Source organism: Hordeum vulgare, chromosome 6H, assembly GCF_904849725.1.
Source record: "Hordeum vulgare subsp. vulgare chromosome 6H, MorexV3_pseudomolecules_assembly, whole genome shotgun sequence".
Classification (NCBI taxonomy): domain Eukaryota; kingdom Viridiplantae; phylum Streptophyta; class Magnoliopsida; order Poales; family Poaceae; genus Hordeum; species Hordeum vulgare.
The window spans coordinates 168290604-168306034 of NC_058523.1; the positions used below are offsets into that span (position 1 = coordinate 168290604).

At 44.6% G+C, this 15431-nt stretch overlaps 3 protein-coding genes across 5 annotated transcripts; all 3 read left to right on the plus strand.

The window, feature by feature from the left end:
* Window positions 1-2051: 2051 nt before the first annotated feature.
* LOC123406131 (UPF0047 protein YjbQ-like) lies at window positions 2052-4577 on the plus strand. Its single transcript, XM_045099612.1, has 7 exons — window positions 2052-2255; window positions 2374-2434; window positions 3212-3306; window positions 3375-3408; window positions 3563-3617; window positions 3712-3754; window positions 4223-4577. The coding sequence occupies exons 1-7, from the start codon at window positions 2181-2183 to the stop codon at window positions 4292-4294; spliced, it is 435 nt and encodes a 144-aa protein (XP_044955547.1). The 5' UTR covers window positions 2052-2180; the 3' UTR covers window positions 4295-4577.
* A 32-nt stretch (window positions 4578-4609) lies between these two features.
* On the plus strand, window positions 4610-11238 carry LOC123406128 (glycerophosphodiester phosphodiesterase GDPDL7-like). Of its 2 annotated transcripts, none has more exons than XM_045099608.1 (10): window positions 4610-4949; window positions 5679-5799; window positions 5940-6236; window positions 8500-8609; window positions 8706-9204; window positions 9397-9441; window positions 9526-9813; window positions 9898-10037; window positions 10122-10602; window positions 10784-11238. In XM_045099608.1, the coding sequence occupies exons 2-10, from the start codon at window positions 5697-5699 to the stop codon at window positions 11077-11079; spliced, it is 2259 nt and encodes a 752-aa protein (XP_044955543.1). In that variant the 5' UTR covers window positions 4610-4949; window positions 5679-5696; the 3' UTR covers window positions 11080-11238. The 2 variants fall into 2 exon arrangements, with proteins under 2 accessions (XP_044955543.1, XP_044955544.1); XM_045099609.1 differs by lacking the exon at window positions 4610-4949 and adding an exon at window positions 5081-5290.
* A 478-nt stretch (window positions 11239-11716) lies between these two features.
* LOC123406130 lies at window positions 11717-14630 on the plus strand. 2 transcript variants are annotated; one of them, XM_045099610.1, is made up of 10 exons: window positions 11717-11989; window positions 12280-12606; window positions 13011-13083; window positions 13213-13325; window positions 13441-13525; window positions 13623-13695; window positions 13845-13900; window positions 13992-14057; window positions 14163-14228; window positions 14324-14630. In XM_045099610.1, the coding sequence occupies exons 1-10, from the start codon at window positions 11865-11867 to the stop codon at window positions 14405-14407; spliced, it is 1068 nt and encodes a 355-aa protein (XP_044955545.1). In that variant the 5' UTR covers window positions 11717-11864; the 3' UTR covers window positions 14408-14630. The 2 variants fall into 2 exon arrangements, with proteins under 2 accessions (XP_044955545.1, XP_044955546.1); XM_045099611.1 differs by having other exon boundaries at window positions 12289-12606.
* Window positions 14631-15431: the final 801 nt, after the last annotated feature.

Sequence of the window (15431 nt, forward strand, 5' to 3'; positions counted from 1 at the left end):
AGGATAATGATTATCTACTAAAAAAAGTTTGTCTGGCTTCGTTGAGGAAGGACGATGACGATGGTGCGCCTTCTCGCTTTAGTGCTTTTAGTCGTCGCAAGGTGATTTGAATGTAATTTTTTGTTATCTCTCATGTTCTTTGTACTACATTTATATTTGATGAATAGATTAAAAGTTTAGAAAAGTCATTACTTGAGTAACAGATAAGATCCCGCATAAGCATCTGATGGGGTAAAATCGTGTGTCATACAATGATATCGGAGAAATGTTTAAAAAAATATCCATTCGTGTGTCATACGATGACATCGGAGAAATGCTTTGAAAAATGTCCATTTTATCACCCTAACTCTCTTAACCCATTAACCTATCGAGTAACCTTCACAATTTATTTTAGGTGAGTTCACTCCCAGCTCAAAGCGTATTTAACCAATGGGGCCTGAGGTCCACAACCACTAAACACTAAGGGTGTGTTTGGTTTCAGGATGAGGTGGAACCGGACGGGTTGGTTCCATCCCTAGCAGCCGTTCTCGTGTTTAGTTGGGTTAGGAATCGGAATTGGGTCATCCGCATGCAGGGAATATTCCCTTCAGATGCTTCACCAAGTGATTCCACCGATTTAGAGGAATCGACTCGTTATTCGTCCGAGAAGCAAAAAATAAATAAAAATAACCAAGCAATTCTCACCGTGTTCACCCCCGCACCCGAACAAAAGTTTTCGTGGTTATTTTTTTGTGGTTATTTTTTCGTGGTTATTTTTTCTCGTTTTCGTGATTAATTTTTTTCGTGATTAATTTTTTTCGTGGTTATTTTTTCATTTTCGTGATTATTTTTCGTAAATATTTGATATGTAATCAGGATCATATATTTTTATTTGCATGTGTTGAAAATAAAAAGAAAATGTTGCTGAAAATTTAAATTATAGGCTTGTTAAATGCAAATAACTCTATTTGTTCAGATATGTAATCTCATCATTTATATCGAAGAGGTGAGTGGTATCAGATTCTTCTCATTTCATCTCTTCAACTAAACACCGGGACGGAACCAACCCATGACTTTTTTTATCATCAACTGAACACAAGGATGGAACCAACCCATGACTTCGGGACGGAACCATGACATTTCATGACTTTCGGTTCTCAAACCAAACACACCTTAAAATCCTTTCCCTCCTCTCATTTCATGTGCCGTCGTTGCTAGAAACAGGAGCCATATCCAACCGTCTAATTCCATGCGAACATCCAATCACGTCAGCCCTAGAAGAAGACGTCGAAGCGCCAAGCCCCTGCACCCTTGTTCCACCACTTCTTCTTCTTTTTATCGCGGGATATCGGCTTCACATTGTCTGCATGTGCCTCAGCTTGCCTGCTCGGGTCCCGTCACCGGAGCATCGCACTGATCTGTTGGCTCGTCGACACTGTCACCCAGTCGTCGCCTTACTCGCCCGTCGGCCTTGATGTCGTCTTCACATGCATGGTTAGTCGCCTCTCGTCGACAAAAGGCCATGACATCTGCAGTCGCCATGGCTGCAACCCTGACATCCTCTGTGCACGGTTGCGATGCCGTTGAAGTCCTTCACGCGGGACCTCTCTCGCCCAGCGTTGTTCTACCGCCAGCCGCTTCTTCTCCGGCGAGGAGTTCGCCGCACCTCCGGGCCTCTTGTAGCAGATCCCCGCTGAGTGATGATCCCACCATCGACCTTCACCTCCGATCCGCATCAAATCCTGCCATTCCAGTCAGTTGCGTCATCAGAATCACCTATGACATCGTTGAGAGACGTTGATGGCCCACCTAACGAGAGGGATCCACGAGGCAAATGCCGCTTTCGCCGCGTCCAAGTCAGCATCGGTAAACCAGCCACCGGTAAACATTGTGACGACTTAATAAAGGTTTTGCAAGATTGTTTAAAAAAAATTCAACGTTTCAAGGTAAGTAAAATGGATTCTTTTTTAAATGTTTTTAGAGGGAAGAATTTCACTGAAACTCTGCGCGGAGCGTTGATCAGCTCATCCGACGGCCACGAACCCTTGAAGGCTGAATTGGTTCATCGGAAGCAGAAGCAGGGAACGAACAATCCCCTCCCGGACACGACCGCGTGTCAGCGTGCGCAAAGCTCACCCTCATCGCCGCCGCCGCCGCCGCCGCTACCGCTCAACCCCATCCCGCCGGCTCCGCCCTGCTCCATGGCCGCCAAGTGGGCCCAGAAGACCGTCGTCATCCCTGCCCAGCGCCGCGGCTGCCACCTCATCACCCCCAAGGTTTATTCAGCCTCAATCTCTCCCGCGGCGCGGCTCGCCTCACCGCCTCGTTCGTGCAATCCAGGGCCTCATCCTTCTGCTGATCGCGATTCTATTGTTCTTATGTCGAGTGCTGCAGGTTTTGAGGGAGATTGAGGGCGATCTCTCAGGGTTCAAGTGCGGCTTGGCGCATCTGTTCCGTATGTACAGATACAATTAACTGAATCAACTTACGATCTGCTCCTTCCCGTTTAGAGACTCCAGCTTCCAACAAGCTGTATTATGCTAGACAGTTTTCTACTATATGTGATAAAAAAAGTGAGGTTTCTCATAAAGAAGGAAATAGAAATATAGATGTGGTGGAAATTTTCTGAACTGGGCTTCAATAACTTGGTCAAATTTACTAGCCTTGAGGTTTGCTACTTACTAGTACAATGTTAATAAGATTATGTTAGCTTGTATAGCATAGTCGCGTATTTTTTGGGCCTTAGGGAGGGTTTGTGGTATGTTCTACCGTAAAAAAGTGTGTGTGTGTGCAGTATTTAGGGAAGGGGAAATATATGCGTGGCTGTCGAGAGAACCGTATCAAGGTTTCTTGTTTTGATCCTATATGAGGAAATCAATTATAGTGTTGTGTGATGTCTTACAGTGACAGCATATTTGACAAGTTAGAGCTTTTGCATGGCTTACATCATTTGGCATTGTTTCGTTTTGAGTAACTTTATGGAAATTCAATATCAATAAATAGCACCATAAGAAAATGGATCATATTAATTAAACTAAAAGTGAGCACGGGAGCAGGACATCAGCAATGAAACTTTACTGTGGGCAGGTGAAACTAAAAATATCAAATTGTCACCAATTAAGCATGTAGTGAACGCTGCAATATTTTTTTGTATGCATGTCGATAGCTGATAACCATGTAGAGCACACATACTCAGGTATTTTGGTACTAATGAAATTCCTTCGCTCTGCAGTGCAGCACACAAGTGCTTCCCTGACCATCAATGAGAACTATGACTCTGATGTACAGGCTGACACCGAAACATTCCTTAACAAAATTGTCCCAGAGGTCAGTGCTCTGATTTTTTTCTTGTCTTATTTAAAAGTGTTCCTTCACTGTGTGTTGATTATTGCCAGGGCAGATCTGCTCCTTGGAAGCATACTATGGAAGGTTAGTCTTGTCATTTGCTTGGGTTTAGCTAAACCAGCAGAGTATGCTGCACTTCAAATTAGGGTGGCATGCGGTGATTTGATTCGTGGAGACCGTACTAGTCCCTTTATTGCATTCAGATGATCAGATCATAATAGTTGAGTTCTAATTCCAGGACCGGATGACATGCCAGCACATATTAAATCATCAATGTTTGGTTGTGCGCTGACGTATGTGTTTGCTACCTTCCTTTTTCTCCCATTCTTTTCTCTTCTACTTTGTCCAAAAAATAATAAGCTGTATTCTTGCTCTAAATTTCTTCAGAATTCCTATAACTGATGGACATCTCAACCTGGGCACTTGGCAGGTAAGAAAAAAAATATATATACATGCTCCAGAATTTATCATCTCTTACTATCTGGCCATTTCAGCCCTTACTTGTTATCAATTAGTATAGCATCGTGTCTCCTTTCAATTCAATCCTTAATGCTCTCTATATTGTTGGATACACCACAAACATGACTGGATTGCTTGCGTAGAATTCCCAGGTGGTGAATGAGAAGTTATGAAATTGCAAGCAGTATTTTGTATAGGAGGTTAATGTTGACTATGCTTCGTCTGAATTCAAAATCATTTTCTAAGGCTACACGTAGTATGAACAAGCATCTTTGGCGTACATTATAGTATCTGATGTTCAAGCTTAGTTTCAGTAAGAATATCAGGAGTGGTTGAAACCCTAGCAAACAAACCAAACCGAAGAATCCATACTTATTGTAAAAGATTGCACGTTTTGTTCTGGGATTGCAAAATCTCACCTGAATTTATTTCTTTTCAGGGCATATGGCTGTGTGAACACCGTGATCATGCCAGCGCTCGTAAAATAGTGGTCACCCTCAATGGAATCTAAACGGAGTATTAGAAAGCTGGAGAAAGGAGGAATGCTGGGCAGCTTTAAGCACCAGCATGGAAAATCAGGACTTTGAACATGTCGTGTACGTGTCGTTGGTCCTGTGTATGTATGAAATGAGTAGTGCAAAATTTCAATAAATCGGGAGCCAGCATGATGAGTGGTCAAAAATATGGGACGTTCCCGGCTGTTTGATTAGAAAACATCGTGTCCATGTAGTTGAAGAAGTCTTGTCTTTTTTATCATTATATATGAATGAGGAAAGAAACATGCATTTGCGTTTCGGATTGTTTATTTATTTTCTTCTCCCTCGCAGACGGATCGAATCGAACAAGTTGTTGAATTGCTAGCCGATTTCCGGCGCTCTGCAACTGACCAAGGGACAACGGGGGTGCAGGGGCAACGACGGGGCGACAAGGCAAAAATCGTAGCGGAAGATCCCATTCCACTCGGAGACGCCATGACGGGCGGCGACGGCGGCTCCTCGCCGCCGCTGCCGCCCTCTTCACTCTGGACGCTGGGCTCCCCCGCAACCTACCACCCACGCCGGCATGCTATCCCGCCACCCACGCGCCCCCGTCCGGCACTCCCCCTCCCCGCGCTCCCGCTCCTCGATGCCACCGCGTGTCCCCGCGCCCACGGGCGGAGTTACGAGGTGAGAGCCGTTACCATGCCCCTCCCGTTTCAATCCACATGGTATGGTATTTTAAGGCAAGGCAGGCGTTATGTGTTTCCTGACGCGGATGAGGAGCAAGAAAGGAACTCCCGAGCACGAGAGCTAAAAGCTAGATAGACGGGGCCTCCGACCCGAATCTAAATTAAGCAGGCATGCCAAAGGGACACCTTCGTCTCCGCTCTAATTTTAGAGGCCTTTTTCTTCACCTTCGTCTCCGCTCCACAATCTCATATAGGGACATTTCGCGAGCCTTGGCTGGGTGGGGCTGGAGATAGATCGCCGCCTCCTCTAAATTTTTATTTCCGGTCGTTTCATGTGAGGTGGGTGAGGCGCCACCCTCCTCCTCTCTCTTTTCCCCCCCTCAATCAATCAATCATCACAATCTTCTTCTTAGCTTGTTGGGATTAGGATTTGAGGCCTGTAATTTTGCATGTCTGGTGAGGGATTGATTGATTTATTGGGGTCTGCCCCCTGCAACTGTGCAGCTACATTACATTCATCTTTCCTTGTAGCAGATCCTTCCATCTTCTGTTTCTCGGTTCGATCACCCTTTTGCATGCTTTTTTAGTTTGATTAATGGAAAGTTTGAGCTATTGCATTATTTTTCGAGTGCCTAGATATATCTCTTGTGCTGTTTTCCTTGTGCACGAATCCAAATGATTCTTGTGATTGCTTCTCCGGGGCTCAATGGAGTGTTATGGGATGCAGGGTGCTCCTCCTGGCTAAATGGGAGGTAGATATCCTCACATGCTTCTGATCCTCATACTCCTTCATGGAGCCAATGCCGCTATAGATGAAGCTCCGGTTGAGAAATGGCTGACTCTGGACGGTAAACATCATCTTATCCTTTTCTTCTCGTGCTTAAGTTTCAATTTTCCGCTCCCCTCGATTGACCCAGCATTTTGATTGGCCACCACACGGCCATGCTGCTAAAGCGCTAATCATTCTAATCCTATCATTCTCCTACAGGTCGTCCTCCTCTAGTCACCGCTCGTGGAGGCTTCTCTGGCTTATTTCCCGAAGCAAGCAAGTTTGCGTATGAGTTTGCCATGACAGCCAGCTTGCCTGGAGTCTGTCTGCAGTGTGATCTGCAATTGTCCAGTGACAGTGTGGGCTTCTGCAGAAGTGGCTTAACGCTTGATAAGTCAACACTAATTGCTGAAGTGTACCCTAAGAAGGACAAAACGTACAGGGTGGGTACAGACGATGTTCATGGGTGGTTTGCTGTGGATTTTACCTCAGACGAGCTCATAAATAATGTCACAGGTATGCATGCAAAACTCTTGAATTGTTTCAACTGCAAAGTAAAGTATTCTATATTTTATCTGTGCTTCACGACGATTTACAATTTTTTTTTCCGAACCGGGCTTTCCCCCTTTCCATTATAAAGCATAACGGAAATACAAAGTTTTCTCCGAACCAGAGTAAGAGGTAGGGAAAGGGAAACGATTTGCAATTGTAAAGCATCAAAACTCGTAATTTTCTTCCATATTTGGAACGCATGAGGTTCGAATTGTATCCTTGCCTCCTTGGAGCTGGTTTGCCATTTGGGCTCTTTTAAGATGAGACACACCGGCTTACCTCTTAGGACCTCTAAGAATAGTATTTAATGTTACGCAATCCCGGGTCCGCTAACACCAGCGTTTCCGACCCACATGCGTCAACAGGCCCAACCGGAGAGCAACATCGACTTATGACAGGCCTTGGGCCCTCTCCCCCCAAAAGACTAGCCTGTTAGGAGGGGACACCCTCACCCTTATAAGTCGTGTTACTTCTCCTCCCACAAGCGATGTGGGAGTAAACCCAACAATCTCCCCCTCACACATCGGTCACCATGGGCCCGCTAATACCAGCGTCTCCAGCCCACCAACCATGACCGATCACCCGTGAGTCCACCGAGATTTATTCCGGGCACCTGGGCTCTGATACCACTTGTTAGAATAAATCCGAGGCACTCCGTCGATCATCCGAGGACCAAGCAATCACACGAGCACGACACCGAGATTTGTTAACGAGGTTCACCGATATGGCTACATCCCCGGGGCATTGACTACGGGCGCTCCTCCCCACGACACCGTCACAATACTGCACCCTGGCCGCCCTGGGCGCCGGCACACACCGCCGGCTCCCCCTGCACGCCTGTCCTATTATGTTGGCATAGGTTACATCGTGTGTCTACCCCCGCCGTGGTATAGAATCCTAGCTGTCCATTGATCAAAGGCAGCTTTGGCTATTTGAGCATTCCACTAGCTTATAGCAAGTTCTTGTTTGCGTTAAATCGGAAAGTTGTTGATGGACCTAGTTATCCCTTCACAACCAATGGCCTTTCATATATGCTAGTATAAAGAACTAAAGGGACCAATATTTTTATTCATACCACATGAATGTATTGCAAGAAATATATATCTCTGTATACCTTTTCTCTTACAACATCCAAAATGTATACAAAAAGGTCATTTTGTTTAATGTGTTTTGATGATGTTTCTAATTTCCTAGGCCATACATCTAGACTAGGATTAATACTCGTAGCATTATCTTAGCACATGTGGCATCCGAAAAGGATATCTGTGATGTTATCTTTACATAACGTGTACTCCCTCTATTCCCATGAGTAGGGCGTAAAAAATTTCTCCAATTTTTCCGTTGAACAAGGCGCAGGGTGCAGCGTACACCCCTTTCTCCCCAAACTACCCCTTACTCTCTCGGTCTTATCTCCCTCAGTTCGAGCAATGTGCTGATTCTCCGCTCCATCTCTCCCCAATGGATAAGCGGGCCCTGCAGTGCTTTTGATCTTCCCACCGTGTGGGACGTGGGGGCTTGCGAGGCGCTGTGTGGGTCTGGGTACGAGAAGCAATGTACAACAAGCGAGGATGTCATTAACTAATGCTAGGAGAGATTTTTTCTCAGGGGTGGCATGGGTCAGTTTCGTCGCTCTAGGACTCTCCTTGGGGTTAGCGAACGATAAATTACGCTGTATTTATAGGAACGTAGGGAGTAGCAGCTTGCACAATATATCAACAATGCAAGGGACGGCCAAGTGATGTGTGTTAAGTAAATCCATCTATTTCCTTTCATGCTTCTTGCGGTGTATATATACTACCTACTTGAGTTATTGATGGTACACACATATTATTTATTTTTTGGAAGTTTCCAAGTATTAATGGACGTGTTACTAATGGCACACGGACTATTTACATAGTCCAAAGAAAACCTAACACATTTTTATACACGGGAGCTAGCTAATCGTGAATCCAAAACTGAATAGAACCCATTGATTAGCCTTGTTTATTTCCTTATTTATCACCACACCTTAGTGAAGTCCGTATTAACCCTATGTGACCATTAATAGACTCTTATCTACTATAAAAGGTAATAATATTAGCATGCCCCCTGCCCACCACTAGTTCACACAGAACTAACGGCTCATATCAGTTTGGGTGTACCTTAAAATTCCTCTTTGTCATTTAGCTTCTGAAACTTTTGTTTGATGCGGAATATTGACGTGTCCTGTTGTTTGATCGTCCCTCAGTGATTCAAACTATTTTTTCTCGCCCAAGCACATTTGATGCCATGATGGGAATGTATACGCTTGATGATGTGGCTGGACTCCGCCCGGAACAAATTTGGATTAATGTGGAGGTAAATGAGATTTCACTAATATTCAGAAATTCGCCAAGGCTCCCTTATTACTGCACCATGTTTTCTATCTAATAAAGTTCATGTTTCCTGTTGCAGTTCCATGGTTTTTATAAGGATCACAATTTAGATATCGAAGATTACCTATTAAAACTACCAAAAGATTATCCTATTGCCTACATATCCTCGCCAGATATTGCATTCTTGAAAAGTGTCGGTGGAAAGCTTAAGGGCAGGGCCAAGCTAATTTTGCGATGTCTCCAAGATAATGTTACCGAGCCTAGCATCAGGAAATCATATGGAGACATATTGAAAGATCTGAAATCCGTCAAGGATTTTGCATCAGGAATTTTGGTCGCCAGGAGTCATATTTGGCCAGTGAATAACAATCTGTACCTGCTCCCATCTACCAGTTTGGTCAAAGATGCACATGCCCTTGGGCTGGAAGTGCATGTAGGAGGGTTTTCCAATGATATCCTTACGAGTTACAACTACAGCTATGATCCTGCTCAGGAATACTTGCAGTTCATAGACAACCATGACTTCAATGTAGATGGTGTGATGACTGACTTCCCGCCCACTGCATCAGGAGTCGTCGGTAAGCACCAAGAACTATTCCATGTTGAAAAAGCCAAGTGCATATTTGGTTGATGTCTAGCATTGCCACAACTAACCATAGGGGTTGTCGCAAAAGGCTAATTATCACATTACGCATGATATGAACATGCTGATTACGCATGATTTCTCATCTTTTATTTGTTCCTTGATAACATCTTGAGGATCTTTGCAGCGTGCTTGGCACATAATGAAAGAAATGATCTTGCTTCTACTGCAAGTAAGCTGTTTTTTCTTATGTCGCAGTATGCACTTTGTTAACTCATCATCATCCTACGATCGACTAATTTCTCTATTCAATTAGACGCAGAGAGACCACTCATTATAACGCACAATGGTGCAAGTGGCGTGTACGCAGGCTGCACGGACCTTGCCTACCAACAAGCAGTGAAAGATGGTGCCGACATAATAGATTGCTCGGTTCGGATGTCAAAAGACGGTGTGGCCTTTTGTATGGGCTCTGCAGATCTCATTGCCAGCACGACGGCAGCAACCACTTTCATGACAAAAGTTGTTACTGTCAGTGAAATACAGAATAAATCAGGCATTTTCTCATTTGATCTTTCATGGAGCGAGATCCAAACCTTGAAACGTAAAGAACTGAACAATTAAATTAACTCTTCATGTATTCTTTCTTTCTCATGCACTAACATCTTGTTTTTGTTCATCTGATCAGCCGAGCTTGGTGGTCCATTTGCTCAGGCAGGCCTGAAAAGAAATCCTGCGGCGAAGAATGCTGGCAAATTCTTTACTTTGCCCGAATTCCTTGACTTCGCCAAAACTAGCAATGTCTCTGGTATACTGATCGAGATAGAGGTAGCGTCCTTTTCCACTGAAGTTACTATTTGCTCATGTTATCTCCGTAAATCTGTTGAACTGAACATTCTTGGCTGAGAGCAGGATGCTCCATTCCTTGCAACCAGAGGTCTTGGCCTTGTAGATGCAGTCTCCGGTGCACTTGTCAATGCCAGCTACGACAAGGAGAGCAAGCAGCAAGTGTTCATCGAGTCAGATGACTCTGCGGTGCTTTCAGCGTTCAAGAAGTTCCCAACTTTTAAGCGGGTTCTCACTGTTAGCACCATAATAAGTGATGCTTCCAAGCCTGCAGTGGATGATATCAAGAAGTTTGCGGATGTAGTGATGGTGACCCGCGGTGCACTCGTGAAGGTCAATGGCTTCTTCCTGACAGGGTTCACTAATTTGGTGGAGAATCTGCACGCTGCAAACTTGACGGTGCATGTCGGTGTGCTCAGGAATGAGTTCACCAACTTTGGGTTCGACTACTTTGCTGATCCGATGATCGAGATCGCTACATACTCTGCTGCATTGGTCGTCGATGGGCTTGTGACCGAGTTCCCTCACACTGCAACTACATACTTCAGTAAGTACCCGTTTGACGCTATGCACATTGAACAAGTTTCAGATTGCAGCTACACGAAAGAGCTTCTCAGCTCAAGCAATCCCAACTACTCCTACTTTTGTGAAGACCGCATGGATCGGAGCATAACTTGCACTGGCTGCCAGAGCAACACAGTCTTATCTCTTGTCTGAATGAATTGCAGGGAGCCCATGCAGTGATCCGACAAAGAACCTGACCTACACAATCATGGCTGCAAGCCCCGGTGCTCTGGTGAGCATGGTATCCCCAGGCGCGCTGCCCCCGGCGTTCCCGCCAGCACCCGTGCTGGAACCCGCCGATGTTCTCGACCCGCCGCTGCCGCCTGTCTCGCTGAGTAGCCCTCCGGAGGCGGCGCCGAAAGTAGCTGACAGCAGCTCCTCTCCACCCAGCTCCAGCGCCGGCAATTGCTTCCTGGTAGCGGCTGGCATTGCTGCCTTGTTGTACTCGAGCTTCCATTGACCATCTCTTGGTGACTGGCATTGTACTACCACGTGATATCCTTTTATGTTTCCTCCTCCTCCTCACACCCTGAATTGTTCTGTAACATATTGCTATTTAAGATAGATATACTTCCTCATCAACCTGCACGTAAATACACACCGTCAGAGAGTTTCATCCCGTGCATGCTTGAACCTGAGCTCTCAAATGTTTAGGGAGCTGTACTTTTACTCCCTTTCTTCGAGGCACTGGAACTTACCATCTTCTTCTGAAGTAAAAACAGCAAACAAAATTGCTTCAAAAAAATACGGCAAACAAAAGAATTCAAATTAAATAAACTAAATAATCAATTTTTTTATTTGAATGAATCTACTTCATACTCCCTTTGTCTCAAAATTCTTGTCTTAGATTTGTTAGATATAAATGTATTAGTCACATTTAGGCCCTGTTCGGTAATCCACCAGCTCCTGAAATCTGTGGAGCTGGAAAACTGCAGCTCCCTTAATTTGAACTACAGCTCCGGGAGAGCGGAGCTGTGGAGCGGAGCGTCTCCGAATAGGGCCTTAGTATTTAGATATATTCATTTTTAGACAAATATAAGACAAAAATTTTGGGACGGAGTGAGTATAAGGAAAGAGAATTGTAGACTTGAGAGTTTCAGAAGGATCATGGCATATGCCATTTGCACGCTTCATCCTCCAGCCCAGCGACCAACGTGCTTTGGCGCCACACAAAACATACGCCGATAGGCCGGCTGGTCCTGATAGGCGCGACGCCGCCGCCACCGCATCCTCCCTCTCAGACTCATGGCGACGGTCCACGCGCGCTTGGGCTGCCTTCCGCCACCGCCTCCTCCTCGGCTCCCCCGCCGCCGCGCCGCCTTCTCCGCCGGTTCCCGGCGGTCCGTCGCCGCTCGCAGTCGCGTTACGAGGTCGGGTTCTCCTCCTCCTGGAGCTGCCTCTGATAGCTGTAGCCTCTGCAGTTTTTCTCAGTAGGCATTTGTCGCAGGCGGCCTAAGATTTCTGTAAGAAACGGCGCCTTCTCACCACGCTTCCATCTCTGGCTAATAGCTGTAGCCTCTGCAGTTTAGATGTTCCGCAATCTGTGGGTTTTCAATAATCTTCGGTAGATTCAGGGTTCGATTTTTCTTACAGAAGGGTGTGCTTTGGGGAAAATGGTGACATTGGATGTTTGAAATTCCTTTCCTGAAAACACAAGCAGTTTGCGCAGGGCGTTCCGTTTGGGTCCATGGACTGCGCAGGCGATGTCCGGGGCAGAGCCTTCTGCTGGTGGCGGCGATGCGAGTGAGATCATCGATGCGGTGGAAGTGGAACCTAGCAATCCTGGCGCTTCTTTCCTTGCAAAAGTGGCAGTTGCTCTCGGTGTTGCGGTGACGGTCACCGCAATATCCATCTTCATGAAGCAACCTTCCTCCGGTCCTTCTTTCAGCCTGCCACAGATTATTGACGCTTCCGCGCAGTCTGATACTGTCGGATATACATTTTCTCAATTCGGGAAGAAGGTCATAATTCCGGAATATACGCCAGGGTATGTGCATTTGACCACTTTTCCTGTCATCCTTTTGTTTCCTTGATGCTAAATATTCTGATGCTATTCTAGGAACAAATAGATGCTGAAGTAAAAATATTTATTGTTGAAACGTATTCATGAACCACTTTCAGTCTGTGAGGTGCCAGATCTATTCCTTCATGGACGGTGATAGAATTGAACACTACATATTGCCATATACAATGTGGTTGATGTATAGCAATAGCTATTGAGATGACTATGTAACCTCCAACCATCATTCCCTATTTATCACTGCAAAATTTAGAATTGCTTGTACGACTTACCTTTTTCCCCCTTGCAAGGTTTCAAGAACTTACATTTATCGCTGCAATTTTTTATTGAAATTTCTTTAAGTATGTTGGATTTGCTAAATTTGTTTTCAGGTGGGTCTACTTCTGGTTGCTCATGGCTGCTGGATTTGGACTGTTTATTAGTGAAGAAGCTTTAAACGTTTGGGTCTGTCCTCTGTACTGGTACCTCAGACTGCTCATCTAGTATTCCAACTCTATTTTCCATATGCACAATTTTCTACCTGTCCATAATGGTTTCATTGTTGATAAGCGTATTGACTTCTTTATGATGTAGGTTGGGATCTCGTTAGCACGCACCCTTTGTTTGGATGGAACTTGGCAATCTCTTGTTAACTCATTCTCGACGAATTCATCTTATATAATTTCTACAGTGTTGTGGGTTTACTGGTATGCCCATCCTCTGTCCTCTGTTTAGTGTTTAACTGTTTATAGACCATTTCGCCAGAAGATAGTACAGAACAGACTAATCCAAATTGTTATCATAAACTATCCTTTTGTGCAGGGGTGTTTGTATCAGCGATATGGTTCCATTCTATCTTGGTAAGCTTTTTAGACAAACAAGAGCATCTGAAGACATATACAGCAAGGTAAGACAGGGATTTATCAATCACTTGGCATAAACCTTTCGTGCATTGTAGTGAGATCTAATTATCGTAGTGAGATCTAATTACAGTTCTTTTTTAGCTTGGAATTAGCAAGGAGAAAGCACTAAGTGTATCTCGTGCTATACAAAAGTACGGGAACCTGATTGGCTTTGGTATGCATCTTAACTAGCAGTTTCACAATCATTATTAAGCTTTGGGTAAACAGCGCGCATGTTGGAAATTCCACAGAATGCACCTTCTGTGTATGTAGACAATTGTTTTAGCAGTTTTAAGTCATCATTATCTGTTCCTTTCACTGCAGTTGAACGGTTTTCAATCGGTGTAAGGAATCCAACAGGATTTCTGGCAGGCGCAGTAGTTAGTCCTTCATGATTCACTCTCCTTTCCAGTTTTGAACGAATATACTGGTCAATGCTTTGTTACTGACATTATTGGTAACTATAAACAGGGCGTATCAGCAGACTGTTATTTCGCCGGAATTTGTTGCGGCTGTCTATTTACTCTTCCTATCCAGGTAAAGTTGGTACGCACATTTGATTTTATCATCACAAGAACTTACCACATATCGACGGATATACCTGTCAATCTTTACTCTGACATTCAAGATGTTTCACTGCAGTTAGCGGTCGGTTTTCTTCTCAGAGAACGCCCTGTCGTGGGGCTTGCGAGCGTTGCAGCTGTTGTGGTACATCTTTCATCTCCCCAACACCCACCACCACCCAACAATTCCATTTCTCCCTCCACGCCGTAATCCCTCTAATCCAAATTATGCTTCCTTAGGGCATCTGGACAGTGTTCCCTTACGCAGCAGCGGCGTGCACGGCTTTGTTCCTCTACCTCCAGCGATGCAGGCCCAGCAGCTGACTGGGTGATCCCTGCGAAAGTTCATGGTGCATGCCAACCACTTAGCTCACCATAGTTCAGTAGTATTTCCCAGTGGGACTCCAAAATACATGCTTGTAAAATTTTGGAAGCTTTCAAATCGATTATACTGATTGATACTAATTTTATTCCACAGCGTATGAATCATTGTAAATAGAACCTAAAAATGGAATAATGCAGATGCCTGTCATTCTTGTGTTTTTAACAGGAAAAGGTGCCAAAGTGGTTTGAACTAGTTGCACGTGGACTTTACAATTCTAAATCGCAACTACATATTAGTACACATATAGAAATTAAACATAAATTTGAATGTTCAACCAAATTATGAATATAGTTTACAAAACCGATTCAAAGTTTACAAACCAAATTATTTAAATTTAAATAGGCTGAATGGTTCAAATGTAATAAATAGAATTTCATAGAACAACTAGGACTCGCTTAGACCTTACCAATGATGCTCAACAAGATCTTGTCGGAGTTGAGTATGAACTTGAACCAGTCATCATATCTCTCAGAGGGCTTGCACTGATTTCTCCACATGCATTTCTCCAGAGCTTGAACCAGACATCATATTTCTCAACTGCTTTTGCAATGGTCAGAAAAAGACTTCATGATCTTGGCATGGTCCTCCGCTGAAAGGATCGATATGGTTGACTAAAGTGGGGGTGAATAGACAACTACCAATTTTTAGCTTTTCTTAACAAGTTAGAGTTAGCAACAAAAAGGTTGTCTAAATTATCAACTAGGTGAGCAACCTATATGATGCTAACAACCATGACAACTAGTGCAAGCAAGGAATACACTACATCAATAATATGCACAAAGTAAAGGCAAGAGATAACCGCAAGTGGAACGGGTGAAGACGAGGATGTGTTACCGAAGTTCCTTCCCTGTGACAGGAAGTACGTCTCCGTTGGAGCGGTGTGGAGGCACAATGCTCTCCAATAAGCCACTAGGGCCACCGTATTCTTCTCACGCCCTCACACAATGCGAGGTGCCGTGATTC

What these genes read in the sequence shown, in the direction of transcription:
- LOC123406131 (XM_045099612.1), top strand. Translation starts at nt 2,181, where the DNA reads ATGGCCGCCAAGTGGGCCCAGAAGACCGTCGTCATCCCTGCCCAGCGC. An exon ending in CGGCTTGGCGCATCTGTTCC is followed by an intron (nt 2,435 to 3,211) that starts GTATGTACAGAT and finishes TTCGCTCTGCAG; the next exon opens with TGCAGCACACAAGTGCTTCC. An exon ending in TTAACAAAATTGTCCCAGAG is followed by an intron (nt 3,307 to 3,374) that starts GTCAGTGCTCTG and finishes GATTATTGCCAG; the next exon opens with GGCAGATCTGCTCCTTGGAA.
- LOC123406128 (XM_045099608.1), top strand. Translation starts at nt 5,697, where the DNA reads ATGGGAGGTAGATATCCTCACATGCTTCTGATCCTCATACTCCTTCAT. An exon ending in GAAATGGCTGACTCTGGACG is followed by an intron (nt 5,800 to 5,939) that starts GTAAACATCATC and finishes ATTCTCCTACAG; the next exon opens with GTCGTCCTCCTCTAGTCACC. An exon ending in GTATACTGATCGAGATAGAG is followed by an intron (nt 10,038 to 10,121) that starts GTAGCGTCCTTT and finishes GGCTGAGAGCAG; the next exon opens with GATGCTCCATTCCTTGCAAC.
- LOC123406130 (XM_045099610.1), top strand. Translation starts at nt 11,865, where the DNA reads ATGGCGACGGTCCACGCGCGCTTGGGCTGCCTTCCGCCACCGCCTCCT. An exon ending in CGGGAACCTGATTGGCTTTG is followed by an intron (nt 13,696 to 13,844) that starts GTATGCATCTTA and finishes CTTTCACTGCAG; the next exon opens with TTGAACGGTTTTCAATCGGT. An exon ending in GATTTCTGGCAGGCGCAGTA is followed by an intron (nt 13,901 to 13,991) that starts GTTAGTCCTTCA and finishes AACTATAAACAG; the next exon opens with GGCGTATCAGCAGACTGTTA.